This window comes from Hyla sarda, chromosome 7 (genome assembly GCF_029499605.1).
Source record: "Hyla sarda isolate aHylSar1 chromosome 7, aHylSar1.hap1, whole genome shotgun sequence".
In the NCBI taxonomy this organism is placed as follows: domain Eukaryota; kingdom Metazoa; phylum Chordata; class Amphibia; order Anura; family Hylidae; genus Hyla; species Hyla sarda.
Window position 1 is genome coordinate 6,944,128 of NC_079195.1, and position 14,211 is coordinate 6,958,338.

Below are 14,211 nucleotides of genomic sequence, written 5' to 3' on the forward strand. Positions count from 1 at the left end.
AGGGGGGCCTCCAGCTGTTGCACAACTGCAGCTCCCAGCATGTTGGGACTATATAGTAGTATATAGTATAGGTCAGTGTTACCCAACCAGGGGTGCCTCCAGCTGTTGCAAAACTACAACTCCCAGAATGCCCGGACAGCCGTTGGCCGTTTTGCAACAGCTGGAGGCTCTCTGGTTGGGGAAACACTGGTAAAGTATATGGTGCAATATTCCGAGAGTTGAAGGATTGGTTGGATAAATACCGGCCATTGCATTGCCGGTATTTTTAATGTAAAAATACCGGCCAGGTGGCAAAAATACCGGCCAGGTGGCAACCCTAGCCGGGCTCTGGAGAAGCGTCAGAACGTCAGCCATTGTATAGAATACACATCTCTAGAGTGTACAGGCAGTACCAGGGATGCGGGTAGGTGTGTACCCCCCAATCACCACCGCCGTGGGCTCAGGAGAAGTATCAGAACACAGAAGAACACACAAGAGAATAAGAAAAAAATAAACCTTTTTCTTTAGTTGTAGTAAAAGGACATAAAGTGAGATGCTGTGCAAGTCCAGGGCGGCAGCGCCTGAGGTGCGGGACCAGTCCTCCGCTCACACATGACACTACGGGATTACCTGTTACATGCAAGTAACGTCCTATTGTAATGTCACGTGAATGTGGGAGGTATCGCCGTTCCTATATCACGCCATTGGTGATAGAAGGGTCTGGAACCCCCTCCCCTGAGCACATCTTACTCCTTCCCCTCAGGAGGCATCTGTGATCCCATGGTAGACACAGACTTCTCCACTGGAAGCCACCATGAGGTTCCGGCTCCCCCTCTCTGCTGGTGTCACCACACCTGACCGTGTTTTCTCCGCTGACCAAGCGCCCGCTGCCACTAACTGCTCCCCGTGGAATTGGAATTGATGTGGTTCGTGTTGAGGTGATGGTTCAGGGAGGTCGAGGTGTCCGCAGAGATGCTGGAGTTATTCTGGTGCTAAGGAGGAGAAAAACCACAGCATTACTATAAAATGTAACCCCAAAACTCACCAAGGGGAACCCACAGGACTACAACCTTCTAGAACTAATTATAGTGATCTATAAATATGTGACATCTACATGACAGGACTGATCTAGAACCAGAAATAGTAATCTATGAATATGTGAGCACAGGTCTGATCTAGAACCAGAAATGGTGATCTATAAATATGTGAGCAAAGGTCTGATCTAGAACCAGAAATGGTGATCTATAAATATGTGAGCACAGGACAGATCTAGAAACCAGAAATGGTGATCTATAAATATGTGAGCACAGGTCTGATCTAGAACCAGAAATGGTGATCTATAAATATGTGAGCACAGGTCTGATCTAGAACCAGAAATGGTGATCTATAAATATGTGAGCACAGGTCTGATCTAGAACCAGAAATGGTGATCTATAAATATGTGAGCACAGGACAGATCTAGAACCAGAAATGGTGATCTATAAATATGTGACATCTACATGACAGGACTGATCTAGAACCATAAATAGTAATCTATGAATATGTGAGCACAGGTCTGATCTAGAACCAGAAATGGTGATCTATAAATATGTGAGCACAGGTCTGATCTAGAACCAGAAATGGTGATCTATAAATATGTGAGCACATGTCTGATCTAGAACCAGAAATGGTGATCTATAAATATGTGAGCACAGGTCTGATCTAGAACCAGAAATGGTGATCTATAAATATGTGAGCACAGGACAGATCTAGAACCAGAAATGGTGATCTATAAATATGTGACATCTACATGACAGGACTGATCTAGAACCATAAATAGTAATCTATGAATATGTGAGCACAGGACTGATCTAGAACCAGAAATAGTAATCTATGAATATGTGACATCTACATGACAGGACTGATCTAGAACAAGAAATAGTAATCTATGAATATGTGAGCACAGGACTGATCTAGAACCATAAATGGTGATCTATAAATATGTGACATCTACATGACAGGACTGATCTAGAACCAGAAATAGTAATCTATGAATATGTGACATCTACATGACAGGACTGATCTAGAACAAGAAACAGTAATCTATGAATATGTGAGCACAGTACTGATCTAGAACCAGAAATGGTGATCTATAAATATGTGACATCTACATGACAGGACTTATCTAGAACCAGAAATGGTGATCTATGAATATGTGAGCACAGGGCTGATCTAGAACCAGAAATGGTGATCTATAAATATGTGACATCTACATGATAGGACTGATCTAGAACCAGAAATAATGATCTATGAATGTGAGCACAGGATTGATCTAGAACCAGAAATGGTGATCTATAAATATGTGACATCTACATGACAGGACTGATCTAGAACCAGAAATAGTGATCTATGAATATGTGAGCACAGGACTGATCTAGAATCAGTAATGGTGATCTGTGAATATGTGAGCTCTTCATGACAGGGCTGATCTAGAACCAGAAATGGTGATCTATGAATATGTGAGCTCTTCATGACATGACCGATCTAGAACCAGTAATGGTGATCGGTGAATATGTGAGCACAGGTCTGATCTAGAACCATAAATGGTAACATAAGAATATGTGAGCTCTTGATGACAGGTCTGATCCAGAACCAGAAATGGTGACATAAGAATATGTGAGCTCTTCATGACAGGACTGATCTAGAACCAGAAATTGTGATCTATGAATATGTGAGCACAGGGCTCATCTAGAACCAGTAATGGTGATCTGTGAATATGTGAGCACAGGTCTGATCTAGAACCAGAAATGGTGACATAAGAATATGTGAGCTCTTCATGACAGGTCTGATCTAGAACCAGAAATTGTGATCTATGAATATGTGATTACTGGTTCAAGATCAGCCCTGTGCTCACATATTCATAGATCACCATTTCCGGTTCTAGATCAGTCCAGTAATGAAGAGCTCACATATTCAGTCCTCTATGTCAGGACTGATCTAGAACCAGTAATGGTAATCTATGAATATGTGAGCTCTTCATGGCAAGACTGATCTAGAACCAGTAATTGTGACATATGAATATTAGTGTTGCTCGCGAATATTCGCAATGCAAATTTTATTAACTATATATTCGGAATTACGAATATTTTTTTTTTTTCACAGTACACATCACAGTGATCATCCCTCTCTGCTTCCAGCTTGTGCAGTGTAAAGAAGGCTCTAATACTACTGTGTGAGACTGGCGTATGAATTTTCGCGTATGGTAATTTTAGCACATGCGAATTTTCGTTTATGCGAATTTTTGCATATGCGAAAATATAACGCGAATATTACGAATATGCAAATTTAGCGAATATATGACGAATATTCGTCCATATATATGCGAAATATCGCGAATTCGAATATGGCCTATGCTGCTCAACACTAGTCAACATGCGCTATCTGGCCAGCGAGCCAGGGCCCCGTACAGGAGATCACGGGGCCCCCCAGCGGTCGAACCCCCAGCAATCTGAAACTTATTCCCTATCCTTGGGATAGGGGATGTTTTTCAACACTGGACTACTCCTTTAATGGCCTCCAAAATGAAGTTCCTCTGATGTATGGGCCTCAAGGGATCTTCCACTAAAAAAGATGACACAGCTTCCTCTGTCATGTGGGATGTTACTATATAATCTAGTGTTGCCCACATATAGTCCTCTTCCCGTATGATATCTTTCAATAGGGTTAATAAACGCCCTTTTATCTCTGAGGTTTGCTGGTAAAGACACCGCACATTTCTGTAACTGATGGTCTATATATTCAGATAAACATCGGGCAACTATCGGACGACCAGGTGTCTTTTTTTCGGTCTTTATGTACCTTAGGTAGAAAATAAAAATAATGTACATTTGGGTTGGGGTTAAATATATATCATGTTTTTCCCTCTTAAAGGGGTACTACGCACCAAGACATCTTATCCCCTCTCCAAAGGACCCCTGTGATCTCGGTTGCGGCACCCTGCTGATGACGGGTGATACAGGGGCCAGAACATCGGCATAGCCATTGACTGTCATGGCATGCTAGGAGACGTATATGGCAATGTGATCCAGCTCGCTCCACCCGTTCACCCTCGACACGGATTCGCACCCAGCCTGGTGCACACAAATCCAAACGCAAGAAGGGCAATCCAGCGTGGGTCAGTAGAAAATCCACATTTTATTATCTCACGGTAAAAACGGTACAAACAACCAGCAGATCAGATCAGACGCGTTTCAGGCGCATGCGCCTGAAACGCGTCTGATCTGATCTGCTGGTTGTTTGTACCGTTTTTACCGTGAGATAATAAAATCTGGATTTTCTACTGACCAACGCTGGATTGCCCTTCTTGCGTTTGGACATGCTAGGAGACATCCTATTTGGGAAACACTGCCGTAGGGTAATTTGGTGGTGGATGCAAATCCCTAATTTAGGCCTCAAATGCACATGGTGCTCTTTCACTTTGGAGCCCTCTCATATTTCCAGGCAACAGTTTTGGGTTACAAATTTTTTTTCTCTTCTTTTACCCCTTAAGAAAAGGTAAATTTGGGGTCTACACCAGCATGTTAGTGTAAACAGAGTGCACCATATACATTTGAGGCCTAAACTGGTGATTCGCACAGGGGTGGCTGGTAGTTACAGCAGTTCTGACATAAACATAAAAAACACCCATATGTGACCCCCATTTTGAAAAATACACCCCTCACGTAAAGTAACAAGGGGTATAGTGAGCCTTAACATCCCACAGGTGTTTGACAAATTTTAGTTAAAGTTGGAGGTGAAAATAAAAAAAATTTATATTTTTTTCCCTAAAATGTTGTTACCCCAATTTTATCATTTTCACAAGGGGTAATAGGAGAAAAAGCCCCACAAAATTTGTAACCCCATTTCTTCTGAGTCAGAAAATACCCCACATGTGGATGTAAAGTGCTCTGCGGGTGAACTACAGGGCTCAGAAGAGAAGGAGCACCATTGGGCTTTTGGAGAGAGAATCTGGCTGAAATTGAAGGCCATGTGCGTTTAGCCTCCATGGTGCCAGAACAGTGACCCCCCCCCCCCCCCAGATGTGACCCATTTTGGAAACTACACCCCTAATAAGAAGGGCAGTGAGCATTTACATCTCACAGGGGTCTGATAGATTTTTTGGAGCAGTGGTCTGTCAAAATGAAAAATTAAAATTTTTCATCTGCACAGCCCACTGTTCCAAAGATCTGTCAAATGCCAGTGGGGTTTAACCCCTTAAGGAACCAGCTCATTTTCACCTTAAAGGGGTAGTCCAGTGGTGAAAAACTTATCCCCTATCCTAAGGATAGGGGATAAGTTTGAGATCGCGGGGGGTCCGACCACTGGGGCCCCCTGCGATCTCTCTGTACGGGGCCCCGGCTCTCCGCCGAGATAGCGGGTGTCGACCCCCGCACGAGGCGGCGGCCGACACGCCCCCTCAATACATCTCAATGGCAGAGCCGGAGATTGCCGTAGGCAGCGCTTCGGCTCTGCCATAGAGTTGTATTGAGGGGGCGTGTCGGCCGCCGCTTCGTGCGGAGGTCGACACGCCCCCTTCCCGCGGGCTGTCGGAGCTCCGTACAGGAGATCGCGGGGGGCCCCAGGGGTCGGACCCCCCGCGATCTGCAACTTATCCCCTATCCTTAAGATAGGGGATAAGTTGTAAACCACTGAATCACCACTGGACTACTCCTTTAACCCCTTCCCGCAGAATGTCATATATAAACGCCGGGTTGTGCAGTGCGTTCGCGCATCCCGGCGTTTATAAATGACATTCAGTTAACCCGGCGATGCGCAGCATCGCACGGGTTAACTGGCAGAAGTCCCGCTGTTTCCAGCAGGGGACAACTTCTGCTTCACCCCCAGGACCATCAATTGATGGTCCTGGTCAGCGATCACTGTGATTGGTCCCTGTGGACCAATCACAGTGATCTGGGGTGAAAGTTCAGATCCCCCGCACTGCCCGCCCCTGGAAGTCGGGCAGAACGGGGGACGAAGGCTGCAGGGACCTGCGGCATTCGGGGGGAACACGTGGGGACCGGCGGACTTACCTGATCCAGCGGCGGGACCGAGGAGCAGCGCGGGACCGGCCACGTGGACGAGCAGCGACGGGTAAGTATGTGGTCCTCAGAGGCAGCAGTGAAGATCTTCACTGCTGCTTCTAGGAGTCTGAAAACTACAACTCCCAGCATGCCTAGACAGCCTTTGGCTGTCTGGGCATGCTGGGAGTTGTAGTTTTGCAACATCTGGAGGGCCTCAGTTTGGAGACCATTGTATAATGGTCTCCAATCTGTGCTCTTCCAGCTGTTGCAAAACTACAACTCCCAGTATGCACTGACTGTCCAGGCATGCTGGGAGTTTTAGTTAAGCAACATCTGGCCCTTCAGATGTTGCCGAACTACAACTCCCAGCATGCCCTTCAGCTGTCTGGGCATGCTGGGAGTTGTAGTTTTGCAACAGCTGGAGACACACTGGTTGGGAAACATTGTTTCTAACTCAGTGTTTCCTAACCTGTGTGCCTCCAGCTGTTGCAAAACTATAACTCCCAGCATGCACTAAAGACCATGCATGCTGGGAGTTGTAGTTTTGCAACATCTGGAGGGCCCCAGTTTGGAGACCATTGTATAATGGTCTCCAATCTGTGCTCTTCCAGCTGTTGCAAAACTACAACTCCCAGTATGCACTGACTGTCCAGGCATGCTGGGAGTTTTAGTTCAGCAACATCTGGCCCTTCAGATGTTGCCGTACTACAACTCCCAGCATGCCCTTCAGCTGTCTGGGCATGCTGGGAGTTGTAGTTTTGCAACAACTGGAGACACACTGGTTGGGAAACATTGTCTGTTTCTAACTCAGTGTTTCCTAACCTGTGTGCCTCCAGCTGTTGCAAAACTATGACTCCCAGCATGCACTAACAGACCATGCATGCTGGGAGTTGTGGTTTTGCAACAGCTGATGCAAGCCCCCCCCCCCCCCCCCCCCCCTGTGAATGTACAGGGTACATTCACATGGGCGAGGCTTTTACAGTGGGTTTCTCGCATCTTGAGATGCAGCAAATTTTGCGCTGGGAAACTCGCTGTAATCCCCCGCCCATGTGACTGTACCCTAAAAACACTACACTACACTAACACAAAATAAAATAAAAAGTTAAAAACACTACATATACACATACCCCTACACAGCCCCCCTCCCCCAATAAGAACGTCCGGTACGCCACTGTTTCCAAAGCAGAGCCTCCAGCTGTTGAAAAACAACAACTCCCAGTATTGTCGGACAGCCGTTGACTGTCCAGGCATGCTGGGAGTTTTGCAACAGCTGGAGGCACCCTGTTTGGGAATCACTGGCGTAGAATACCCCTATGTCCACCCCTATGCAAATCCCTAATTTAGGCCTCAAATGCACATGGCGCTCTCACTTTGGAGCCCTGTCGTATTTCAGGGCAACAGTTTAGGGCGACATATGGGGTATCGCTGTACTCGGGAGAAATTGCGTTACAAGGTGTGGGGGGCTTTTTCTTCTTTAACCCTTCATGAAAAGGAAATGTTGGGGTCTACACCAGAATGTTAGTGTAAACATTTTTTATTTTTTACACTAACATGCTGATGTTGCCCTATACTTTAAATTTTCACAAGAGGTAAAAGGGAAAAAAGCCCCCCAAAATTTGTAACGCAATTTCTCCCGACTACAGAGATACCCCATATGTGAGCGCAAAGTGCTCTGGGGGCGCACAACACGGCCCAGAAGGGAGAGTGCACCATGTACATTTGAGGTGATTTGCACAGGGGTGGCTGATTGTTACAGCGGTTTTGACAAACGCAAAAAAAACAAAACCCCACATGTGACCCCATTTCGGAAACGACACCCCTCACGGAATGTAATGAGGGGTGCAGTGAGAATTTACACCCCACAGGTGTCTGACGGATCTTTGGAACAGTGGTCCATGAAAATGAAAACTTGTACAGCCCACTGTTCCAAAGATCTGTCAGACACCAGTGGGGGGTAAATGCTCACTGTACCCCTTGTTACGTTCCTCAAGGGGTCTAGTTTCCAAAATGGTATGCCATGTGTTTTTTTTTTTGCTGTTCTGGCACCTTAGGGGCTTCCTAAATGCGACATGCTCCCCGAGCAAAATTTGCTCTCAAAAAGCCAAATATGACTCCTTCTCTTCTGAGCATTGTAGTTCGCCCATAGTGCACTTCAGGTCAACTTATGGGGTACCTACATACTCAGAAGAGATGGGGTTACAAATTTTGGGGAGTATTTTCTGCTATTAACCCTTGCAAAAAGGTGAAATTAGGGGGGAAACACACATTTTAGTGGAAATTATTATTTTTTTTTTTACATATGCAAAAGTCATGAAACACCTGTGGGGTAATAAGGCTCACTTTATTCCTTATTACATTCCTCAAGGGGTCTAGTTTCCAAAATGGTATGCCATGTGGGTATTTTTTGCTGTTCTGGCACCATAGGGGCTTCCTAAATGCGACATGCCCCCCGAGCAAAATTTGCTCTCAAAAAGCCAAATATGACTCCTTCTCTTCTGAGCATTGTAGTTCACCCATAGTGCACTTCAGGTCAACTTATGGGGTACCTCCATACTCAGAAGAGAAGGGGTTACAAATATTGGGGGGTATTTCCTGCTATTAACCCTTGGAAAAATGTGAAATTTGGGGGGAAACACACATTTTAGTGAAAAAAAAATATTTTTTTTTTACATATGCAAAAGTCGTGAAACACCTGTGGGGTATTAAGGCTCACTTTATTCCTTGTTACGTACCTCAAGGGGTCTAGTTTCCAAAATGGTATGCCATGTGAGGGTTTTTTGCTGTTCTGGCACCATAAGGGCTTCCTAAATGCAACATGCCCCCAAAAACCATTTCAGAAAAACGTACTCTCCAAAATCCCCTTGTCGCTCTTTCCCTTCTGAGCCCTCTACTGCGCCCGCCGAACACTTTACATAGACATATGAGGTATGTGCTTACTCGAGAGAAATTGGGCTACAAATATAAGTATACATTTTCTCCTTTTACCCCTTGTAAAAATTTTAAAATTGGGTCTACAAGAACATGCGAGTGTAAAAAATGAAGATTGTGAATTTTCTCCTTCACTTTGCTTCTATTCCTGTGAAACACCTAAAGGGTTAAAATGATGACTGAATGTCATTTTGAATACTTTGGGGGGTGCAGTTTTTATAATGGGGTCTTTTGTGGGGTATTTCTAATAAGAAGACCCTTCAAATCCACTTCAAACCTGAACTGGTCCCTGAAAAATAGTGAGTTTGAAAATTTTGTGAAAAATTGGAAAATTGCTGCTGAACTTTGAAGCCCTCTGGTGTCTTCCAAAAGTAAAAACTCGTCACTTTTATGATGCAAACATAAAGTAGACATATTGTATATGTGAATAACATTTTTTTTTATTTGTAATATACATTTTCCTTACAAGCAGAGAGCTTCAAAGTTAGAAAAATGCAAAATTTTCAAATTTTTCATCAAATTTTAGGATTTTTCACAAGGAAAGGATGCAAGTTACCACAAAAATTTACTACCATGTTAAAGTAGAATATGTCACGAAAAAACAATCTCGGAATCAGAATGATAACTAAAAGCATTCCAGAGTTATTAATGTTTAAAGTGACAGTGGTCAGATGTGCAAAAAACGCTCTGGTCCTTAAGGGCAAAATGGGCTTGGTCCTGAAGGGGTTAAGGACCCGGCCATTTTTTGCACATCTGACCACTGTCATTTTAAGCATTAATAACTCTGGGATGCTTTTACTTTTCATTCTGATTCTGAGATAGTTTTTTCGTGACATATTCTACTTTATGGTAGTGGTAAATTTTTGTTGAGGCTTGAATCATTTCTTGGTGAAAAATTCCAAAATTTGATGAAAAAATTGAAAATTTAGCATTTTTCTAACTTTGAAGCTCTCTGCTTGTAACAAAAACAGACATTCCAAATAAATTATATATTGATTCACAGATACAATATGTCTACTTTATATTTTCATCATAAAGTTGACATGTTTTTACTTTTGGAAGACACCAGAGGGCTTCAAAGTTCAGCAGCACTTTTCCAATTTTTCACAAAATTTTCTAAATTGGAATTTTTCAGGGACCAGTTCAGTTTTGAAGTGGATTTGAAGGGCATTCATATTAGAAATACCCCACAAATGACCCCATTATAAAAACTGCACCCCTCAAAGTATCCAAAATGACATTTGGGTAAGTGTGTTAACCCTTTAGGTGTTTCACAGGAATAGCAGCAAAGTGAAGGAGGAAATTCAAAATCTCCATTTTTTACACTCGCATGTTCTTGTAGACCCAGTTTTAGAATTTTTACAAGGGGTAATAGGAGAAAAAGCCCCCCAAAATTTGTAACCCAATTTCTCTCGAGTAAGGAAATACCTCATATGTGTATGTCAAGTGTTCGGCTGGTGCAGTAGAGGGCTCAGAAGGGAAGGAGCGACAATGGGATTTTGGAGAGTGAATTTTTGCTGAAATGGTTTTTGGGGGGCATGTCACATTTTGGAAGCCCCTATGGTGCCAGAACAGCAGAAAACCCCCACATGGCATACCATTTTGGAAACTACACCCCTCAAGGCACGTACCAAGGGATCCAGTGAGCCTTAACACCCCACAGGTCTTTGACGACTTTTCGTTAAATTCGGATGTGTAAATGAAAAAAAAAAAAAGTTTCACTAAAGTGAATTCCCTTCCAGGCAGTGGAAGAGAGGTGGTTGTGGTTGTGATAAATATAAAGCAAATACACTATGTTGAGCTAGCGATTGTTTGTCTGTATACAAGAGTGTGAAGCATACAAGTGAGTGAGTATAAAAGTGGGGGGACTTAAAATTAAGGGACTTTAAATTCAGTAAGTTTAAATTGAAATATTTGATTTTTTTTTTTGACACATTGACGCATTGACAACCCGGAGAGGAGTCTCCTGCTCACTGAGCAAGTACTCTCCGGGGTAGAGGTGGGGGAGGATAGTGGGACGGAGGTTCAGGACAGTCAGGTAGTTAGCTGGGTTACAGTTAGAAAACGGGGTAGAGGGAAAAGTGTCAGGGAGGCTAGTCCTGAACTGGCACACCCCAACAAGTTTGCCCGGTTGGCAGATGAGGGAGATGCCATTTCAGAGCTAGCGGTACTGCAGCAGGATACCGCCTCTGACCGCCAGGGGGGTGTCTGCTCCAGTAAGGAGGGAGGGAGGAGAGCAGGCCAGGCCAGACAGGTACTGGTAGTGGGGGACTCAATTATTAGGGGGACAGACAGGGAGATCTGTCACAAAGACCGGGATCGCCGAACAGTGTGTTGTCTTCCTGGCGCTCGAGTTTGGCACATCGCGGATCGGGTTGACAGGTTGCTGGGTGGGGCTGGAGAAGACCCAGCAGTCATGGTACATATCTGCACCAATGACAAAGCAAGAGGTAGATGGAGTGTCCTTAAAAAGGATTTCAGGGACTTAGGCTGCAAGCTTAAGGCAAGGACCTCCAAGGTAGTATTTTCTGAAATATTACCTGTATTACGAGCCGCACCAGAGATGCAGCGGGAGATCAGGGAGGTAAACAAGCGGCTCAGAAGCTGGTGTAGGAAGGAGGGGGTTGGGTTCATGGATAACTGGGCCGACTTGGACTTTAAAGGAAACAGGTTTCTGACTATAGCTAAAGACAATTATCTGTCCCAAATGGTGCAGGGCCCGACCAGAGGAGGCGCCCTACTAGACTTAATATTTCCCAACGTACTGTACCTGACAGAGTAATTAATGTGCAAGTAGAAGGACACCTAGGAAATAGTGATCATAATTTAATACATTATAACTTGTTCTTCAATAAGGGAATCTCTCGAGGGGCCACAAAAACAATGAACTTTCGGAAGGCAAAGTTCGATCAACTCAGAGAAGCCCATAACAATATAAAATGGGATAATGTCCTCAAAAAGAACAATACTGACACTAAATGGGAGACTTTAAAAATATCTTAAATTTTCACTGTAAGATGTATATACTTTATGGGAATAAAAGGGTCAGAAATAAAAGAAAACCAATATGGATGAATAAAAATGTTAAGGGGCAATAAATGACAAAAATAAAGCATTTAAACTACTAAAACAGGACGGCAGTGAGGAAGCATTAAAAAGCTATAGAGAAAAATGTGAAATATGTAAAAAACAGATAAAACCAGCAAAAATAGAGACAGAAAGACTCATTGCCAAAGAGAGTAAAACTAACCCCAAAATGTTCTTTAATTATATAAAAATGAAAGTGTTGGCCCTTTAAAAAATGATGAGGAAGAAATTATAAACGGGGATCAGGAAAAAGCAAATATATTAAAGAAATTCTCCTCACTGTATTCACTGAGGAAAATGAAATGCCAGGTGAAATACAGTGTGATAAGGTAAACTCCCCAGTACAGGTCACCTGTCTAAACCAGGAAGAAGTACGGTGCCACCTACAAAAAATCAAAATAGACAAATCACAGGTCCAGATGGCATTCACCCCCGTGTTCTAAAGGAATTAAGTATTGTAATAGACAGACCCCGATTTTTAATATTCAGGGACTCTATAGTGACAGGGACTGTTCCCCAGGACTGGCACATGGCAAATGTGGTGCCAATATTTAAAAAGGGGTCAAAAGGTGACCCCGGGAATTATAGACCTGTTAGTTTAACCTCGGTTGTATGTAAATTGTTTGAGGGTTTCCTAAGAGATGCTATTTTCGAGTATCTTGATAAAAATAAATGTATGACCCATATCAGCATGGATTTATGAGGGATCGATCCTGTCAAACTAACCTGATCAGCTTTTATGAGGAGGTGAGCTCCAGACTGGACCAGGGGCAATCGCTGGATGTCGTATATCTGGATTTTTCCAAAGCATTTGATACGGTTCCACATTAAAGGTTGGTGCATAAAATTAGAAGGTTTGGGCTGGGGGAGAATGTGTGCAAGTGGGTAAGTAACTGGCTCAATGATAGGAAACAGAGGGTGGTTATTAATGGTACTTATTCTGATTGGGTGACTGTTACTAGTGGGGTACCACAGGGGTCCGTCTTGGGTCCTGTCCTATTTAATATATTCATGAATGACCTTGCAGAGGGGTTGAATAGTAAAGTAGCAATCTTTGCAGATGACACCAAACTCTGTAAAGCGGTAAACACTATAGAGGACAGTGCACTGTGTATAGTAGATAACACAGGACAGTGAACTGTTACAAATGGATCTGGATAGGTTGGAGGTTTGGGCTGGGAAGTGGCAGATGAGGTTCAACACTGATAAATGTAAGGTAATGCACATGGGGAAGAAAAATCCGAGCTGGGATTATGTATTAAATGGGAGAACACTTGGGACGACTGACATGGAAAAGGACTTAGGAGTCTTAGGTAACAGTAAACTTAGCTGTAGTGACCAGTGTCGGGCAGCTGCTGCCAAGGCAAATAAAATCATGGGGTACATCAATAGGGGCATAGATGCCGACGACAAGGAAATAATTCTACCGCTGTAAAAATCACTAGTCAGACCTCGCATAAAATACTGTGCACAGTACTGGGCACCAGTGTACAAGAAAGATATAGTGGAGCTGGAGAGGGTTCAAATCCCACTAAGGACAACAATAAATAAATAAATAAAGACTTATTATTATTATAATAACGTCAGCAGAGAGCACTGTGCTCGTGATGTCATCAGAGAGAATTCCAAAAAGAAAATAATTTCCTCTGTAGTATTCAGCAGCTAATAAGTACAGGAAGGATTACGATTTTTTAATAGAAGTAATTTACAAATCTGTAAAAAACTGGGGATGTGCAGCTCACAATTAACTAGCCGAGGTAAGAGGGCTGTACACCTACACCTGGTGTTGTGATAAGGAAAACAAAACTAAAAAAGTAGCCAACCCCTCTAGGCTAGCATCAGTTGCCTGATACAGTGATGTAATGGAAAAAATGATGACTGGATCGTGCTTCAATTATAATATGAAAGTGCAAATTTATTACACAATAAAATACATATAAAATATAAACAATAACTCCTCGAAACACAAGGGCCCTTGTGCCGAGGAAAAATTACAATATAAAACTTATAAAACTTATACACACACCAATAGCTAGCATTGTTTATTTATTTATTTTTTGAGAATTTTTTAACAATGCAATAATACTTTAAATCCGGCCTCCGATATTTCAAATGGGTTAAATGTCCCTTAAAGGTATGGATTCCAATTATACGTAAGGTAAAGTCCCATATAGGATAT

At 43.2% G+C, this 14,211-nt stretch overlaps 1 protein-coding gene across 3 annotated transcripts in view; it reads right to left on the reverse strand.

Moving 5' to 3' along the window:
- Nucleotides 1–479: 479 nt before the first annotated feature.
- Nucleotides 480–14,211, reverse strand: part of GRK5 (G protein-coupled receptor kinase 5) — a 149,020-nt gene continuing 135,288 nt past the window's right edge. For all 3 annotated transcript variants that reach the window (XM_056528874.1, XM_056528873.1, XM_056528872.1), the window contains exon 16: nucleotides 480–971. In XM_056528874.1, coding sequence (XP_056384849.1) covers nucleotides 873–971 — 99 coding nt within the window. In that variant the 3' untranslated portion in view covers nucleotides 480–872. The remainder of the gene's footprint in view (nucleotides 972–14,211) is intronic.